Source organism: Manacus candei, unplaced genomic scaffold (genome assembly GCF_025592945.1).
Source record: "Manacus candei isolate 608988 ecotype Guabito, Panama unplaced genomic scaffold, ASM2559294v1 h1tg000023l, whole genome shotgun sequence".
Taxonomy (NCBI): Eukaryota; Metazoa; Chordata; class Aves; order Passeriformes; family Pipridae; genus Manacus; species Manacus candei.
The window spans coordinates 6,541,464-6,558,867 of NW_026138071.1; the positions used below are offsets into that span (position 1 = coordinate 6,541,464).

General features: G+C 47.7%; 1 protein-coding gene across 1 annotated transcript in view; it reads left to right on the top strand.

Moving 5' to 3' along the window:
* IGFBP2 (insulin like growth factor binding protein 2) overlaps nt 1-16,866 on the top strand; it is a 59,039-nt gene extending 42,173 nt beyond the window's left edge. The window contains exons 2-4 of the mRNA XM_051786968.1: nt 10,926-11,149; nt 12,612-12,752; nt 14,992-16,866. Of these exons, the coding sequence (XP_051642928.1) occupies nt 10,926-11,149; nt 12,612-12,752; nt 14,992-15,159 (533 nt within the window). The 3' untranslated portion in view covers nt 15,160-16,866. The remainder of the gene's footprint in view (nt 1-10,925; nt 11,150-12,611; nt 12,753-14,991) is intronic.
* The last annotated feature ends 538 nt before the right edge of the window (nt 16,867-17,404 follow it).

A 17,404-nucleotide genomic window follows, 5' to 3' on the forward strand; every position in this document is an offset into this window, starting at 1 on the left:
TTTGGGGTGAATTCCATGAGAATGCCAGTCCTTCCTGAAGCTAGGGGATCCCCTGCATTTCCTTGCAGAAGTGCAGTGTTAACTATTTGGCTTGTTTATAAAGGCATGGGTCTCTGACTTGGGGACCATCCCACCACCATGTGGTGGATCCCACCACCTTTCAGCAGCTCCCACTTTTCAAGGCCTCTTTGCCACAAGCCTGGGTATCTTCCAAGCCTGTAAATGGTATCCGGATCCTTCCACCAGGAAAGGGGTGCTGTGTAGATCAGGTGCACAGCAAACACACTAGGGCACTTGATGTTGAGCGTGCTGGTTGGCTGTACATAAAACGCTTCCTGAAGCTGTTTGAGTGGAAAGCTGACTGTTGCACATGCCAACTTCCCTTCCAGTGGTTCAGCTGGCTTATCACATCTGTCTCCATCACTGTTTTGTGGTGGTCTGTTTTTTAAGCTTTGCAATGCCTCCCTCCTCCTTGGTAATGCAACTGACTGGTGTTTCCCCTTTCTTTTCTTCCTTCCTCTACCACAGTTTTATGGGTCTCTTTTCCTGCCTTTTGCTCAGCAGGAGTCTGCATACTCCTGAGGTTGGAGTTTGGGCAACTTCATGGGTGGCCCAAAATAGAGAGTCATTTGCAAACAAAGTGAGATCCAGCCCCTTTTTCTATAAAGGCAAGAGACCAAAGCAATGACATCAGAGCGAAGCAGCAGGCTGCCTGGCACTGTTTCCCTTCCACCTATGGGAAGAAAACTTCCCCTTCAGAAGGCCAAGTGACATTGATGTGGTCATGCTGTAGGCTCTGGAGGTTGGAAGTCACTGAGGGACTGTAAAGGTAACTTGCATTACTTGCATGTGCATGGCCCTTGTATGCCACAAACTGTTATTACGGATCAGCTTATCTGCAGTAAATTGCTGCCTTCTGGTAGTCTGTCCATGAGTCTGAGCCCTTCGTGGTGTTACTGCACATGTGCACGTGCCAGTCAGCAGTGGGATGAATCCACAAAGTCTTAATTTTGACAAAGCTCTTGTTTATTTCAGTAGCAGTGTTGTATCAATGAAGACTTCATGCTTAGAGAGTGGCAGTTGCCTTTTTTCAGTAAATGAACATACTAAGATAAATAGTAAATGTGCATAATACATACATATGCAAGACCAGGTTCAGTCCCTTCATGGAGTACTCTAACATGAGGGTTCAAATTCAGTCTCTGCTCCTAGCTGGGAGAAGGATAAAACAAGGCTTAAAGAAATTGAGCAAAGTGACTGCAAAACTGAGTGAAATACTGCCCCAAGAACAAATGAACAAAATGTTTTGACATAACCTGAAGCAATTGCAATGTTACTTAGCTTGAACATTAGATGAAGAAAAAACCTCAAACAATCTGGGAACAGCTCAACTTGTGGCTTAAATGTGGGATATGGCAACTCAGTAGTAGCCCTCATGAGGAGGGAAGGATAATGGCTGTAAGTGCTGGAGGCAGCTGGGAGATTCTGGTGGGCAGAAAAAACTCAATTTACAGCAGATACTGCCTCTTTTCACCTACAGTTCAGTGTTCCGGTTTTATTTGGAGGCACTTGTGCTTTGTCCCTGGGAAATGCAGGTTTCGAGAAAAAGCAAACACAGAGTTGGTTTTGAGGGTTGGTGCATTGCTCAGGGGCTGCACAGGGACATGGGTCCAGCAGACCTCAAGGTGACACTGGTGGTAATTGCTGTTGGGCTCTGGCAGGGCTTCTGAGAAGATAGGAAGGAATTACCGTAATAATAACGTGTTTTGAAAAAAGCAGACTTTGAGGAAATGTGCAGTGAGATTTGGGTGGGTGGTTAGGGGAGCCTTGGACTGAGCTGCCGTCTGGAAAATTGACTGTGGAAAAGTGAGATGTTATTTAAAAACTAGTAATATAAATTACTGAAGTTCATTCCATTTGTGTGCATAATAACTAGAGAAGCCAATGTGGCTGAGAAGGGAGTGGAGCAATACCAGAGGTAGATGAGAGATGGCTCTCACTGGCAGAGTGGGGCACTGCTCTGACCTTTTAGGGATTTTAAGTACTTTTTTATTTTATGTTTGTGTTGTTGTGTTATGGTTTGGTTTGGTCTTTTTCTTTCCTTCCTGATTTTGAGGCTTTTTGACCTTTCTGCAGGGTGAAAGGTCAGACTTTTGGCTGTGCTTTGTGCGGCCTTCCCAGGCGGTGCACTACTCTACCACAGGCTCCTCTGGTCATGGTGTGTCCAGAGCCATTTCCCCACCAGCCACTGATCTTGATGGGGGTTGTGAACAGGCATCAAAGGGCACAGCTGGGCTTCCAGAGCCAGAGAACACCTTTTTGGTGAGCTAAACCATCCTTGAGGAGCCAGAACAGACAGAGAGCATTGCCAGAAAAAAACACAGACTATCTCCCTTTACTTCTGATGTGAAAGAACTTACAAAATTTCTCAGCCCAACTCTCCTTGGAGCAAGATGTCTTCTATTTGGCTAAAGCACCCTATCCAAGAGACATGTGGGTCTGAAGACCCAGATGGACAGATGCGAGCACTTCCTCTAGTATCACATCTTTCCTTTGTGCAGGTTCAAACTGATTTTTGACAGTCTGTCTCCAGCTAACATGGTGTTTGCTTGTTGCTGCCGGCACCTAGAAAAGTAATAATTTTAAAATAGGAGAATAGTCTGAAAAAGTCCTGTATATTCTGATTTTTCCAAAATGTGCTAGGGAGGCAGAAATGTTTAGTGTGAATTTAGAGGAGTGTTTCTTGCTTGTGATTGTGTGTCCATCAGATCATAAGTCCTTCACCAGCCCTTCCTGGCAGGCTGCAGAGCATCATATCTGGGAATCAGCCTTATTGAGATTCACAGCTCCTGTAATTCTGCCAGCCTTTGGCTCTCTTGCAGGAAAGAGAGGTGCAGCAGCTCAATGCCAAACAGAGATCATCTAGATAATAGTTAACATGCAGGCACCTTCATGGAGGCTGTGGTCAGGAAACCTCTTCTGTGCTTGCATGGTCTAGACTGTGGGATGCAAAAGCCCCAGTGAATTTGGGCTTGGGGTCAGAGATGAGCCCATGTTTCCACTGGGAAAATAAAGGTAATTCAAATAGCAGTAAAACCTGTAGGAAATGAATGAGGTGGTTTTGTGGCCTGGTTTCATTCTGGAGATTCATAGGAGCTGTGGATTTAGGAGACGAGCTTATACTAGAAGTTGGTGTAGGCATTTTGGGGTGCTTGGGGCACTGAAGACCACACAAATGCATGTGAGTGACTGGGGAAGAAGAGCAGAGACTTGGCCTGGTAAGATTAATGGTTTGTTTCATTCAGGAAGAAGCCCCTAATGACTAAGTAGTAGCTACTCTGGGAAATTTACAGATGGGGTCAATGTCGAATTGGGAAGCTGCAGTGCAATTAATTTAAGCTTTGAAAGTGTTTTCAAGTTAGTTCATTTGGTTCTGCTGGGAAAGTTGCAGCTTTGCAGAGGGCTAATCAGAGGAGTGTGTTGAAAGGGCTGAGATATGGTTCACTAGCAAGGGGGAATGCTTTTATGGTGGCAGGGAGCTTGGAGAGCCTCACTCAGCAAAACCTTCCAAACATGTTAAGGTCTTTCCCCTAAGCAAGCTGCCTTCACATGTGTTGAGGTTAAGCACAGGCACAAAACCACTGTCATCAGCTGTGAGATGAGACCCTTTGGCTCCTCAGCTTCAGCATTTAGGTGAGTCTGGAGAGCCTCTACTGTAGGTGCACACTGGGATGCTCAGCAGCCCAATGCTCAGGAGAAGTGGTGAAAGAAAAGCAGGATTGCTAATGGAAGTTCAGTAAATGAGGGGACTTGAAACATTCCCCCGCATTTTTGAGGGTCCTGAACAGCATTTTCACTTACCATTCTTGGCACACAGTGAACAGCTGGTGCGGGAGGGAGCAGGATGTTACAAGCAACACGTGCAGGCTCACTGCTGCCAGGAGGAGGACTGGAGCAGACCTTCCCCAGTGGTGGTTTGTGCTTCACTGTGTCTGCACAGAGTGGGCTGATAATGTGCTACACGGCCCATCAGTCAAATTGTTTGGAAAGAAAGCTAACAAAACAAACCCTGCTGTTTTATCTCTCTTCAGCTTGGTTGCACATTTTCATGAAATGCTGGAAACTTACTATTTTTGAGAATTGTGTTCCTCTTTGAGATGCAGTTGGCATTTGCTGACGTGTTTGTAGATATATTGAGAGGTGGAGGGGGAAGAGAACTAATAGGGAGACAGGCAGTCATGCAAACATACGCACATGCAGAAACACATAGAGGCAAGCTGTGTAATTGCACAAGTTCTGTATCCTTGGGAAACCGGTCTACAAATATGGTTTAAAAAAAAAAAAAGGCTGTTTGAAATAAAGCCTGGTGGAAGGGACATTTCAGTTCCTCTCTTTTCCTCATCTGACATCAGCTCCATGTCAATATTGCTTCTGTGGTTGCTCGGTGCCAGAGGAGTTTGTGTGCAGAGGGGCACAGGTGTGCTAAAGGGTACTGGGCAGTGGTAAGAGGTTTTTCTCTGACTTTGGACCTACGTGGATGAAGGAGGGAAAGCTGAGCTCTCCAGCCACCAGGAATAGGCAGAGAAAAGAGAGCAAAGCAGACTGCTGAAAGCTGTGCTGCCCTGAGTCAGTGTCCCTGGCACTTTGGAAGAGCATAAAGCATTTCCTGCAGGATGACTGAGTCAAAGGGAAGCACTGGGTGCCCCTTGGATCACCCCTCCGTGCCAGCTGCTCAGGGCAGGGACAGGAGCTTGCTAAGCAACCCCTGGCCAGAACATGCCGTTCCTCCCCAGTCCTGCCCTCCCTGCTGGTAGAGATGGGCTGAAAAGATCTCATGACAAAAAAAAGGGTGTTTGCAGAGCCCTAGGGCTCTTGGCCCCAGGGGATCTCAGAGTGCTTTGTGGACAGCTTATCACAGAGGTAAAACAAGCTCTTGGAGACCAATGCAGGAATTTTCTGGCTGTGGTGTGCAATTCCTCGCTGTTACTGAGCAAGTTGGCATGAGGAAATAACCCTGGGAATGCAGGCAGGCAGAGGGTCCCGGGAACTGACCTGAGGAGTGCTTCAGCAGGCAGAGATTCTCTGAGCTGATCTGTGCCTCATGGAAGCCTGTGTTTCAGAGAGATGTGAAAGACTAGCCTTCCTGCGAGTCCTCCCAAAAGCTGGATGGCACAGACACCTCGGGGCTACCCAGTAATGCTGGTTGTATGCCTTTGCTACCAAATCAATGGTTTAAACATCCACATGTTGCTGGTGCAGAACTGGATGAGACTTAAGCAGAACAGACTTCTGGCTGAGGAAAGGAGAGCTGGAGGTAGTATGAGGGCTCCCTGTAGTTGAATCTAGAAGGGATTGTGCATGGGATTTCCCTGTTTAGGACTGTTAATGGCTATTAAACCCAATCTAGATGAAATACCTTTGGTTCCTGAACTGCTGATGGGCAGGAGGAGAGACGGAGAAGAATTTCTCTATAATTGTGTCCTTTCTTCTGCTCCTCCCCTGAGCATTGATGGTTGGCCTCTGTGAGAGATGATGTTCCAGGGTGGAGGTGATTCTTCTCTGTTTTGTGTCCCGTCTCCCACCGCCCCCTCTCTTACAGAGCCCATTACTCATGCTCCCTCTGTGGCATTCCCAGTTGCACCTCTGTGTAAAGGGAAGAGTGAAACTCGAGTGGGTGTTTGGTTTCATCTGCCTCTGTAGCTGCATCCAGAGTGGCTTGATTATGCTTGTGGCCAGAGCACCTACCACATTTTCCCTCTGCCACCAGCTGAGCAGTGATGGATGCTGTGCTATGGCTCAGTGCTTTGCAGTTTGCCAGTGGTTATTGGCAAACCCAGGGTCCTTTTTGGGCTAGAATGGGCCAGAGGGCTTTGGGGGGGACTTTGTTCTTGGCAACTCCTGCTGTGAGGAAATTGCAATGCCAGTAAAAAGTTTACTTTTTACTGGCATTTTAAAAATTATTATTATTTATTTTTTATTATTTATTAGTTTTTATTATTATATTATTATTATTATTTATATTTTTTAAACAGTAAAGCAAACTTTTTTTGAAGTATCTGAGCTCCAGGTCAACAGCACATATACTAGAGCTGTTGCACAAGAACCTTTGCCCAGGGTTCTTCTAGAAGTACTTTGCAGACTGATGAAGCAGAGGTCACCAGGGCTGTGGTCAGGGTTTGTCTGTTCCTTCCCCACCTTTCCTATATATGAAAGGTCAGGTTTAAAGGCTCAGTTTGCTCTCTGGCTGCAGAGGACAAGTGCTGGATTCCTGTCAGCCTGGGACAGGCAGCTTTGCTCCTTATAATAAAAGCAAAGCAAAACCCAGAACAGGCACTTAAATTATCCTGAAATGGTAGAACTCGTGGACGCAAGAAGCTAAAAGTGTTGGGGGGAAGAGACAAAACCAAACCTAGATAACACTGACACCTCTGCTCAGGGTGAGAAATCTCTCCATAGAGGGATGCTTCATTCCCACAGCCCCAGCTGTGCTCGTTCCTGTGTATGGTGCAGTGCCAGTCCAGGACTTGGGCTCCTGGATTTGCCCATTTGCTCCTCACATGGTTTTGGGCAGCACTCTCAAGTTTTTCAGAAGGAAAGTGCTGGCCAGTGGAGGCTGTGGTTGCTGCCAGAGGGAGATGTAAGCCCCGTCCAGCCCAGGACACAGTTGGAACCCTCAGTTAGTGGGGCTTCAGTCAGGGGTGTTGAAGGCCACTTGGTGGAGCTTTTTGTGGGTTTGGGACCTTGATCAGCACTTAAACGCTATGCAAACACCCTGGGCAGATAAACAAATGCATGTGAAACCCTTTGGGCAAGCTGTCGATAAGGAAAGCAAGTGCAGAGAGAGAGCAGTGTTGGGGAGGGCGCCTGTGGTCCTTGGCATGGTGCGTGCTCCCCGTGATACAGGCTGGCCCTCCCGTGCTAAGTGAGTGCTACTGGCTTGATCCCGTCCCACAGGCCAGATACGCTCCAGGGCCCTTCAAAGGGATAAAGATATATTTTTAACCTGAGGCAGCTGTCGGGTTTTTTTGTATGGTACTTTTTTTTCTTGTAGTTCTGGAAGTGGCAGGTTGTTTTTCAGCCCTTCTGTTTCTCAGCTGTCTCGTCAGAGGTGTCTGGAGGTCTCAAACCTGATTCCCGAAAATTTCAGAAGTGGAAATTGGTAGCCGCTTTTGAAAATGTTGGCGAGACTGTGCAGCTTCCTACAGACATAAGCTGATGGCCATTTGAACACGCTTTTTCCTCAGCCAAGTCCTCGCCCCATTGAAGCCAATGGGAATTTTCCTTGAAAAAGGCCATAAAGAAATCATTTTCTTGGCAAGGAGAGAGGTGTTTCATGGGCTCAGCATCAGTGTTCAGGAGAACTTCAGCTATCTGCTTAGATTCCTGCCACACTTGTCCCACCCTGCACAAAGCTCTCTACCTTTTGATCCAAAATAGCACAGGAGATGTTTTCCACATGCCATAGGAAAATGGAAGAACTATAAAACATAATTGTTTTGGAGTTTGGCACCACTCCCTTACAGATATATTTAGTGTGAACTGAAATGGGTCAGCAAAAAGGCATTAGGGTTGTGTATCTTGAGGCAATTGCATACCTGCCCATCCCATGCCGGTAGGATTGGCGGGTTGTCTTCATTATTTCATGGGTAGTCATAAGCAAGCATGCATGACTTGCAGCTTTTGGGCACCATTAAAAGGCATTATCTGACTGTAAGAGATGTTTGGTTTGCAGCATGCTCGGTGTTCTCCTGACCTTGAATCTTGATCTCTCTGCTACCTGGCCCATTTGCTCTTTGAAATGTGGTCCATCACACCTGATTCTCAGACTCCTCCTGTGCACGCAGTTTGTCCTGAAGGAAATGCTGGTGCTTTGCACATGGGGGCCAGCCTCTTCTGTCTCAGCTCCCTTCCCCTGTGACTGAGCCACCCCTGGAAGCCTCAGATCAGGAGAGCTTCTCCTAAGAGCAGCACCGGATTTGGGAGAGGAAAAAGCTGTGATGGGTCTCTGGCATCAGCCCCAGGTGAATTGGTCCAGCTTGGCAGCAGAGTGAGGGCAGGGCTCACCATGGCTGACTTGGAGAGGAGAGCTTGCAGTCAATAGCAGCTAGACCTTCCTGGCCTCTGATCCAGTCTTGCTCCTGTGATGGTGCCTGGGGAGCCAAGAGCAATCTCTGCCGTCCCTGGGTGTGTTCATGCACATCGGCTTGCACACTCCACTCCCATCGGTGGTTTTCTTTGGGCTGGTATTTGTTAGCATTGGAAAGTGAGAAAAATGAACAAAAATATTATCAGAAGCAGGTTTTGTGAATGAATCAGCTGACAAGAGGCTTACCAACTCGCCTGCATTTACTAGCACAGTGCTTATTTGGGCAGATGTCTATATATTTTAGTTGGAGGCAGGAAGGAGCAAGAATCAATGGGGGAAGGCACCACTTCCAGCTTGCTGCTCTTCTGTCAGTTTGTACCATCATTTTTCTGAATGAAGCAGGGGACTGAAATGTGTCTGAGAAGCTGCCCTGCTGCTGTGCTTATTGTGCTGTTGCTGACAACTTGGTGAGACACCAAGAGGAGCACAAAAGATGTCGGAAGGCTAAAACTCGCTTAAGCAGCTCATTGAGGATCAGGGCCTGGCCAGCCTTGCCCATCTCTTCATGGTGCTTTTTTTATTTGATCCTCTCTAAAGGCGGCCTCATGGCCTTCTCTCTTCTCACTATGTGTTTCTAATTAGCAGGGAGACTGGTGTATAAACAGAAGATTCCTGCTCAAAATATTGCCTGTCTGTCTCCTAGGATGATGGCCAGATGGCAATCATCAGGCAGCAGCCTAGACTTTGAGCTCGCCCATCTGGCTATCAAACCTGGTCTCGGTTCTCATCTGGAACCAATACTGAGGAAAGTAATGGGCTTTGCCAGATTGGTTTTGCCCCATGTTTGCTTTTCAGTTGCTACCTAAGCAGCTAAAAACCTGCAGACCAAATATATTTAGTATTTCTGGAAGTGGGATGATCCTAGTATTGGGATATCTGAGGCCAAAATGGTGAAGAAGTTGAAGAAGATATTGGATAAATCCATTGAGGGATGGGTCTGTTGGTGGCTTTTAAATCCTGTGGGTCAGATGCAGTCTCCAACCATGAAAGTGCTTTTACTGCTGGTCTGCAGCACAAATTGGGAATGGTCCTTCTGTTGTGTCCCCTAGCAGCTGCTGATGGTCTCTCATGAATGGCATGCTAGGCTGGAGGGGCTCTTCGATCCAGCTCACTTGGGCCATCTTGCCATCAAGCAGCTGAGTAAGTTCAGACAAAACTCTTTTTGCAGTTTCTCCTTTATGAGCTTGGGGTTGTAATATCTGAAAAGAGCTTAAAAAGCTGTGGCAGAAATAAAACACTTGCTATTATGATTTTTCACTCTCTGTCATGACAGTAGAGCTATGCCCTGACAAAACATCCTGATGCAGATTCTGAAAAAAGGAAATATTAACATCTGTAAATGCTCTGCATGCTTGGTCTTCTGAAAAGCAGAAGAAATCCAGAAATTAAGCATTACTGTGTATGCTAAAGCATTGCTTGCCCTGCATCGTGCACAGTTTGATGTGATTTCTTTACCTCTATGTGTCTGAGTTCCATAATGCTGGAAAGCCAAAATTGGGGGTGCTGGAAAGAATGCTGATGTTGGGAGGTTGAGTGCTACAGTTCTTGCTTGGAAGATGCTAAAAGACACTTGATGTTTATCATCACCACCAGAACGACCTGGTCTGTCCCCTGGTGTGGTTACCTACGGAGCTGCTGAAGAGGTCTTATATAGAGAGATATATATGGAGACATATATAGCCTGGGTTAGTGCAGTGACAGGTGATGTACATGTGTGGGTTGAATGATAACTTGGGTTCAAAAGGACCTCTCGAGGTCTTGGTCCAAGGCCCAGCCTAACATAGGACCAGCTTCAATATCAGATTCAGTTACAGTGTTAGATGTGCTTGCTTAGCCAGATCAAAGCAGGCAACAAGGAGGGATCAGCTGTCACCTTCTGGGCTTTTGGAGCAAGCAGGAGCAATTGAGATCTGTCCTCATTGCCACTGCAAAGTCTAAAGGGACTGTTGTCTGCAGCATTGTGACCATTGTGTCCTGCTTTGCCAAGGTTTGCTCTCAGAAATTCCCAGTGAATTGGGAAAATAAGTAAAGTAGAGAGCAGAGGAGATGGAAAAAGTCCAGTGTTTATCCCCAGATTTCTGCTAACCGATTTTGAAATGGCTGAACTAGCTGGGGATCTTGTGGCTTGCAACAGTGGCAAAGATGGGACTGTTCCACTGTCAGCAGAAATGGCCAAATGCAGAAGTAGGTAGAAGCTAAATGAGTAACACAGTGTATGACACACAGTGGGAAAAATGGTATGGCAAGGACAATCACTGAAATGGCAGGATCTCCAAGGGAAATTAAGGTGGCCATAGAACAGAAGGAAGGTATTTTTGAAAGCAGCGTTGAGAATTTATTTTAGCACTTGAATATTGGGTAAGTATTCCTGGAGATACTCTGGGGGATGATAGATGGACTCAAGGTATTGTTAATAATCACTGTGGTTTTAAGTTTTGGAGCTGAAATACACTTGGCATCCCTAATCCAACTGGACTTGTGATGGGAAAATTACATTCTCGGGAAGTAATTTAGAAGGTCAAAGAAAAGCCAGAAAGAACTTCTACAGCAGCGATTTCCTCTGCTTTCTAAACTGTCTTTTAGAGTGGCAATAACTCCAGAATGAAAGGATCTATTCTCACCTTCCAGATGAAAGGGCTAATGCAATTTAAAAGGTTTGCATGCAAAGGTTTTATGGCTTGGTAACCAGCCACATTTGAAAATGATCCGGGGTGGGATGAACACGTGAGAGAGCACCAGACTGAGCTGGACCCTTTCCTTGCCTGCCCTTCTCCTGCAGATAATGGTGATGACCGGTCCGAGAGCATTCTTGCCGAGAACCACGTGGATGGCACTGTGGGGATACTGAGCGGAGCTGGTGGGAGGAAGCCCATGAAGACAGGCATGAAGGAGCTGGCAGTTATGAGGGAGAAGGTGAATGAGCAGCAGCGGCAGATGGGCAAAGTCAGCAAGGCCCATCACAACCATGAAGACTCCAAAAAGTCACGGCTGTCGACGGGCAGGGTGAGAGGGCAGGGGCTGTGGGGGGCTGAGGGGTGCAGCTGTGGGCTCACTGGGAAATGCTGAATGCAAAGCCTTAGTGACATCTGCAGTAAACTGTCTTAAAAAGATTAAAAAAAAATTTTGAAAGAAAAAAGCGGGGCAAGGAAAATAAGGAAAAGCAAACATTGGTTTTGGCCTGAAGCTGGGGCTGAACACACCATCTGATGAACTTTGATGTGCTGGTGAGGAGCCATTATTTTCTTTGCAGCTTTACCTCCTGATGGCAGAGCTGGGAAAGGGGGGCTCCTGCTGGCTCGATACCTACCTCTGCAGGGGTGCGGCATGCCCTTTGCCCGTGGACTGCCTTTCTCACACCCGTTTTCCCCTAAGCAAATGCCAGAGATGGCCCAAGGGGATTTGGGGGGGTGGGGTAAAGGGGTACTGCTTGCCTGCTGCAGAGCAGCCCCAGTCCAGGTTAGGGGGGCCACAAGCCCCGAGGATGGGCTGTGCGACTGTCTCATAGCAGTGGGAGTGCTCAAAGTCCGTCCCCTTCTTGCTTTCCCTGTCTCTATGCCCTCCAGTCCTTGGCCGTGGTTTCCCTCTAGTGGGCAGTTTGGTCAAGGCAACTAAATGGGATGGGGATGGAGATGGAAACCCATCCCAAAAGGTCCTTGTAAACATATAGAGCATTAATATCTGGTGAGCACAGGGACAGAAAGGGACTTTAAAAGAGAGTCCTCAATGTCTTCCAAGGAACAGGCAAAACAGAGGTTCAAAATAAGGTGTAAGCACCATCAGCTTTGAGAGCTCCCACACTGCTGCTGCTCCTTTGAGGGGAAAAAACCCCAACACCATCCACTGCAAAAACAGAGGTGTGGACTCACTTTGGCTCACATCAGGTGTAATTCAAACAGACCGCCTTGGTGGGGAGCCCTATGTGGAAGCTGCTGTGGAGCAAGAGGGATGCCTCCAGAGGCTAGCTTTGGATACTCTCATTTCCAGGGCTTCCCCTCCACTCCCATGGGTTTTCACATGCTTTGAATTTCACTTCTGGGCCAAAACTGTGCCACAGGTGTGGGAACTCATGAAACCATCCTGGTCTGTCTGGTCTAGCCCTGCTTTGTGTCATTCTTCATCACCCGTGGGACCCACGGTAGCATCTCTAAGGTTTCTCCTTCTCTGTATATGCAGGGCTTGGGACATGGTATTATGTAGGCTCTTGGCCATGTAAGGCACATGGGAGAGACATTCATGTCCACATGTGGCCATGCAGCACTCTGATTTTGGGTGTCTGCAGGTGAAGTCTGTAGCAGAACCCAGTGGCAAACCTGTGTCATGAGGAGGTGCACGCAAGTGTTCATCCCTACTGGTGTTTCCACTGTCCAAAGTGTTGACCTTGAATGGTACCATTGCCCTGATTTTTTTTTTTTATTTTTATTTTTATTTTTTTAATTTTTTTTTCTGCTTTCTGGTCTCTTTTCAGACCCCTTGTCAGCAGGAGCTGGATCAGGTCCTGGAACGCATATCCACTATGCGGCTGCCAGATGAGCGAGGTCCCCTGGAGCACCTCTACTCCCTTCACATCCCCAACTGTGACAAGCATGGCCTGTACAATCTCAAGCAGGTAAGTGGGGAGAGTGGCAGCTCTGGGGCTGACTGTACTCCCAGCAGCAGCCCTTGGCTCTCTGTCTGTCCCCATCGTGTGCAGCCACAAAGCACAGGCACAGATCAGGGCTGGGCTGAGACTGCACACACGATATGAGGTGTGGGGTAAACAGCAAATACTGCACATGGCATGAACAGGTTTAGTAGCACCTAGGTGCTGCTGCAGCCATGGGTGCTTAGGTGCATCTGCAGCCACGGGTTCACAAGTGGAGATGAGATCCACATCCACGTGTGGCTCTGGGCAGCCAAGAATCTGTTTAATTCAGAGCCCCTTCTTCCTCACAAGAGCTGCTTATCTGTCCAGGTCTATTTTAATGTACTTTGAGCCACATATTGTCCTGACTGGGCCCTGCTGCAGGAGAAAAGCAGAGAGAGACTGAATGTTGGCCAGTCTTGCAGACAAAACAGAAAGGACTTCTCCTTGGGTCAGGAAGTTTTATAGTGCACTTTACTGGTTTTCCTCCACAAATCAAGGCTGGTCCCACAGCTGTAGGAGGGATTCCTTCCAGGTGAGGTGGGGCTTGGGGTGCAGTGTGCTTCTGAAGGTATTTATGGGATCCAGAAAGACTCACAGAACCTGTGTGTCTGAATTCTGACTTCTTGGCTTTGCCTGTGCAAAACTACCAGGTGTCAGTGGCTCAGTCATGGGGAAAAAAGTGCCAGGAAAACCAGCAAAACCCTAGCTTGTCCAGAGTTGACTGCAGTTGTGGGAATAGTACTTGGATATGAGGATCCCTTATAGCTGAGTCTTTGGAGGGGACCCCAGAAAACCTGCTCTTTTTGTGGCTGAGCATTTTACTCAGGGCTACTTCCCTTGATCAGGAGCATTAAAAAAAAAGTATGATGCTCTGAGATAATCTCCCTCTGTCCCTTCTCTTGTCTCTGTGCCATCTGGACCCTCACCCTCCATCTCCCCCTGAAGAGCCCCATGGGCTGGCTAGATCCTCCAGCATGAGCATACTTGGAAGGGCTGGTTGGAGCAGAGCTGGCAAGTTGCCTGTAGGGAGATAAGACATATCTGGGGAATGAGCCTGGACAGTGCAGTGATGCTTTGTGTGCTACAAAAGAGAAGAGAGTCTCTGCTGCTCCTTGTCCCTGGGAAATAAGTCAGCTTGCACTGAAGGGTGCAGGTGGGTTACACACTGGTCACTACTACAGATAAAGAGAGAGGACAAAAATTGTTTTCTCTTCTTCCCTGCACCTCCCTGCTTGAGGGCAAACAAGGCAAATGTGAAGTGATACCAATTTCCCTCCATCTAGGAGTTGAGCTCATTTTCATTTACTGGAAAGCAGACGGCAACAAAAGCATTCCCAGTTGCTCACACCCCCTATGGGCCAGTACTCAGGTGGAGGATGCACTCTCCTGCTGGGGAGGCTTTTCCTTCCTCTCTTTTTGTACTTTTTTATTCCCATGAACAAGGCTGCATTTTGACCTCAGTCCAGCTGCAGAAAATGGCTTAAATTCAGCTTTACGGAGTGCCCACAGAGGTTGGCCTGCTTGGAGTAACCTCTGCATCTCCCACTACACCCTGTCCAGAAATGTATATGCTGGGGATGGAGGGGTGAGTGTCAGATTCAAAGTGCCTGCAGCCCTGCACGGCAGGAGGTGGATGATAACAATTAGGGCAAGAAACCTTTGTCTAACAGGACTGGGAGGACACAGTCCAGGTCCAGATGCACCATGGTCCCTACCTCCATTCTGGAACAGAGTGAATCCCTGTTTAGAAGTATGTTTAGGTCTGGCTGAGGGGGCCTTGATCTGATGTTTCAGTTTGTTTAGCCTAATCTACAGGTGAGAAGAAGCTCATACAACTCCTCTGTCAGTCTATCCCATCCCTCTTTCCCCTCGGACTCTTGACTCTCTGGGTGCTTTTCTCCACAATTGGCAGAAGGTGATGCATTTCAGGGACAGTTGTCCTTGTGGTTCATTAAAATTGGCTTCTTGGTCCTTGGATCAGCCACTGGGGAAAGAGGTTCAGCCCTCAGCCTGGACTGATAAAGTAACACTGCTGGTGCAGTACAGACCCTGGGCTGTTTGAGTATGGTATCTGTGGATCTTGCCTAAGTCCAGACTAGTGCCAGATGACTGGAGAAACCCCAGCTCGGCCTGTGTTTGGGCTTTGGGCTGGTGGACCTGGGAAGGGGGTTGTTTTGTCCCTGTCTTTACTTTGATGCCTGCCCTGTCCCTCTTCATGCAGTGCAAGATGTCTGTGAACGGGCAGCGTGGCGAGTGCTGGTGTGTGGACCCAATCCACGGGAAGGTGATCCAGGGTGCACCCACCATCCGCGGGGACCCCGAGTGCCACCTCTTCTACACAGCGCATGAGCAGGAGGACCGGGGAGCACATGCCCTGCGGAGCCAGTAGACAGACATGATCCTGCTGGCTGGAGGTGGCTCACTGTGGCCCCAGTGCTGGATTTTACATGGTTTTCAGCGTGTCTCTTTAGGCTCTGGAAGAGACTGGGGTTGGGTCCTGCGTGCTGCCCTCCTTCCTCAGCTGCCTGATTCCTGGGGAAGGGAGGGATTATGGGAGGGGAAAGGCGGTGGGGGGTTTGCAAGGAGAAGGGACTGCTTTCTTAGTCTTTCACCCAACATAAACCAGAGAACCGGTCTTTTTTGCTCCTCGCCCTGCAGCCCTGCCGTCCCTGCTGCTTCGCGGCATCTTCCTCTGCTCTCCAGCACAGAGTGCCATGTGCTCCCTGACCCCTCCCAGGGGGCAAAACCCTTTGCCATGGGTGGGAGTGAGTGAAAAAAAACAAAAGAAAAAGCCCAGCCTTTGCTCCTCTTTTTCTCCCTTCCCCAATACCAAAGACTGTAAATACTGTCGTCTGCCTCTTGTGTCCTGCTGGTCCCCTGTCCCCCAGCCCAGCCATCTGTCCTGGCATGGGATGTGGGGTGGGAACATACCACCGCAGTTGGGACGTGTTCCCTAAGGAAGCATTGGTGAGGGAAAGGGCTAAAAATGAGACAGCTGCTCACCTCACCCCCTAAAAACACTCCTGGGTGCTTCCTTTCCTGGTGCTGGGGAACAGCCAACTCCATAGGGACTGGCTTCAGCCACTGGTCCAAGAGCATGGGGCCTTTAGGTGACGACAAAGCTAAATGCTTGTTTTTCAAGGGGATTTGAAGGGCTTTTGCTGAGTATTTCTTAGGATCAGCTTATACTGAGGGAGCTAAAATGAACTTGCTGAGGCTGGGTAGAAGGATGCCTATGTAGATTTAGGATAACAAGCCAGGGAATGTCTCTCTCTTTCTCTCATTCATTTTTTCTTTGTTTCTAGATAGGAAAAAACCAAAACACATCTAAAACCTGCGCTCCCAAGCAGCTGCCCTTGTCCCTCCATTTTTGCTTGGGACTGGAGTGAGCATCTGCTATTCAGCATATAACTTTTTCTTTTTGTAAGTAAATTACAGTATGTATCTTGCTTCATAAAGGCCCTGACACACACACACACTCCTCTGCCCACATACACATTTATATTGATGAAATCCAAGTGATTCCAGGTGCTCTGAGAGGTTTTGCGCTGGACATGCTGTTCTGAGGAGAGATGTGTCTCTGCTGTTAATTCACCTGTTGATTTCTTTCTGTACAGAACACACCGATGCTGAGAATAAATAACTTCCCCATTGCCTAAGCAAGGAGATTTTATTATTTTCTTCCTTCTCTTTTTTTTCTTTTTTTTTAAAATATGGATACCCTTTGTAGAGCAATTGCAAAAACCCTCTCCTAAGAGTAATAATATTGGGCTTTCTTTAAATGGTTTATTGCTTTTTGCCCTGCTTCTTGGACCCACATTTCAGATCCAAAGTGTGAAGGGCACAGGTGGGCTCTGTAACTTAAAGCCTTTGTGACTTTTTAGAGGTTTGGATATGGCAGTGGAGGAGACGGGGGAAGGACCCCCTTTGGAAAGTCATGGGGGGCATATGTGGATGTCTACGACTGGGAGCATGAGAGAAGAAGAAAACACCTCCATGTGAAACCAAGTAACTGTAAAACTGATGCTACCTGTTTTCTGTTAACATCTGAGGGTGTTCTGCTTTTTCATATAAACCTTGCACATGCTGGCTCTCATCTGCAGTTTATACTTTTTGTTTTGTTTAGGAATAGGGAAGTTTTCTTATGTGTTTGTCTTTTTCTCTTTTGAAAAAGTTGAGCTGCAGAAAGTTGGAATAAATTAAATGGGATGCCAGAAAACTGTCATCTTCCCTCTCCCCACTGTTCACAGGATATTTCCTTGCCTGATGCATCACATGCAAACTTGGCCCTGTTCATCCTTTGTCCAGGTGGTGTTGCAAACCCCAGGCCTGACAGGCAGCAATGGGAGTTGAGCTTTTCATCGTTACTGTCCCAAGTTGTATGAGCAGGGAGGAACTGGTGTCACTCATCCTTTGGCCAGCTGTATTCCTGCTACACACGTGGGACCTTGTGAATCTACAAAATGCAACTAGGCCCTTGAATCAGCATCTGGCCAGTATTTGTGTGGAGACTCTCTCCCTGCCTGACAGCAGCTAGATTTGGTGGAAAGAGGTGGTTGTGTTCCACTTTGCTGGGTGGAGAGAATGGCAGTGTGAATGTCCTGTCCAACATGATGTTCATGGAGCTTCCTGAG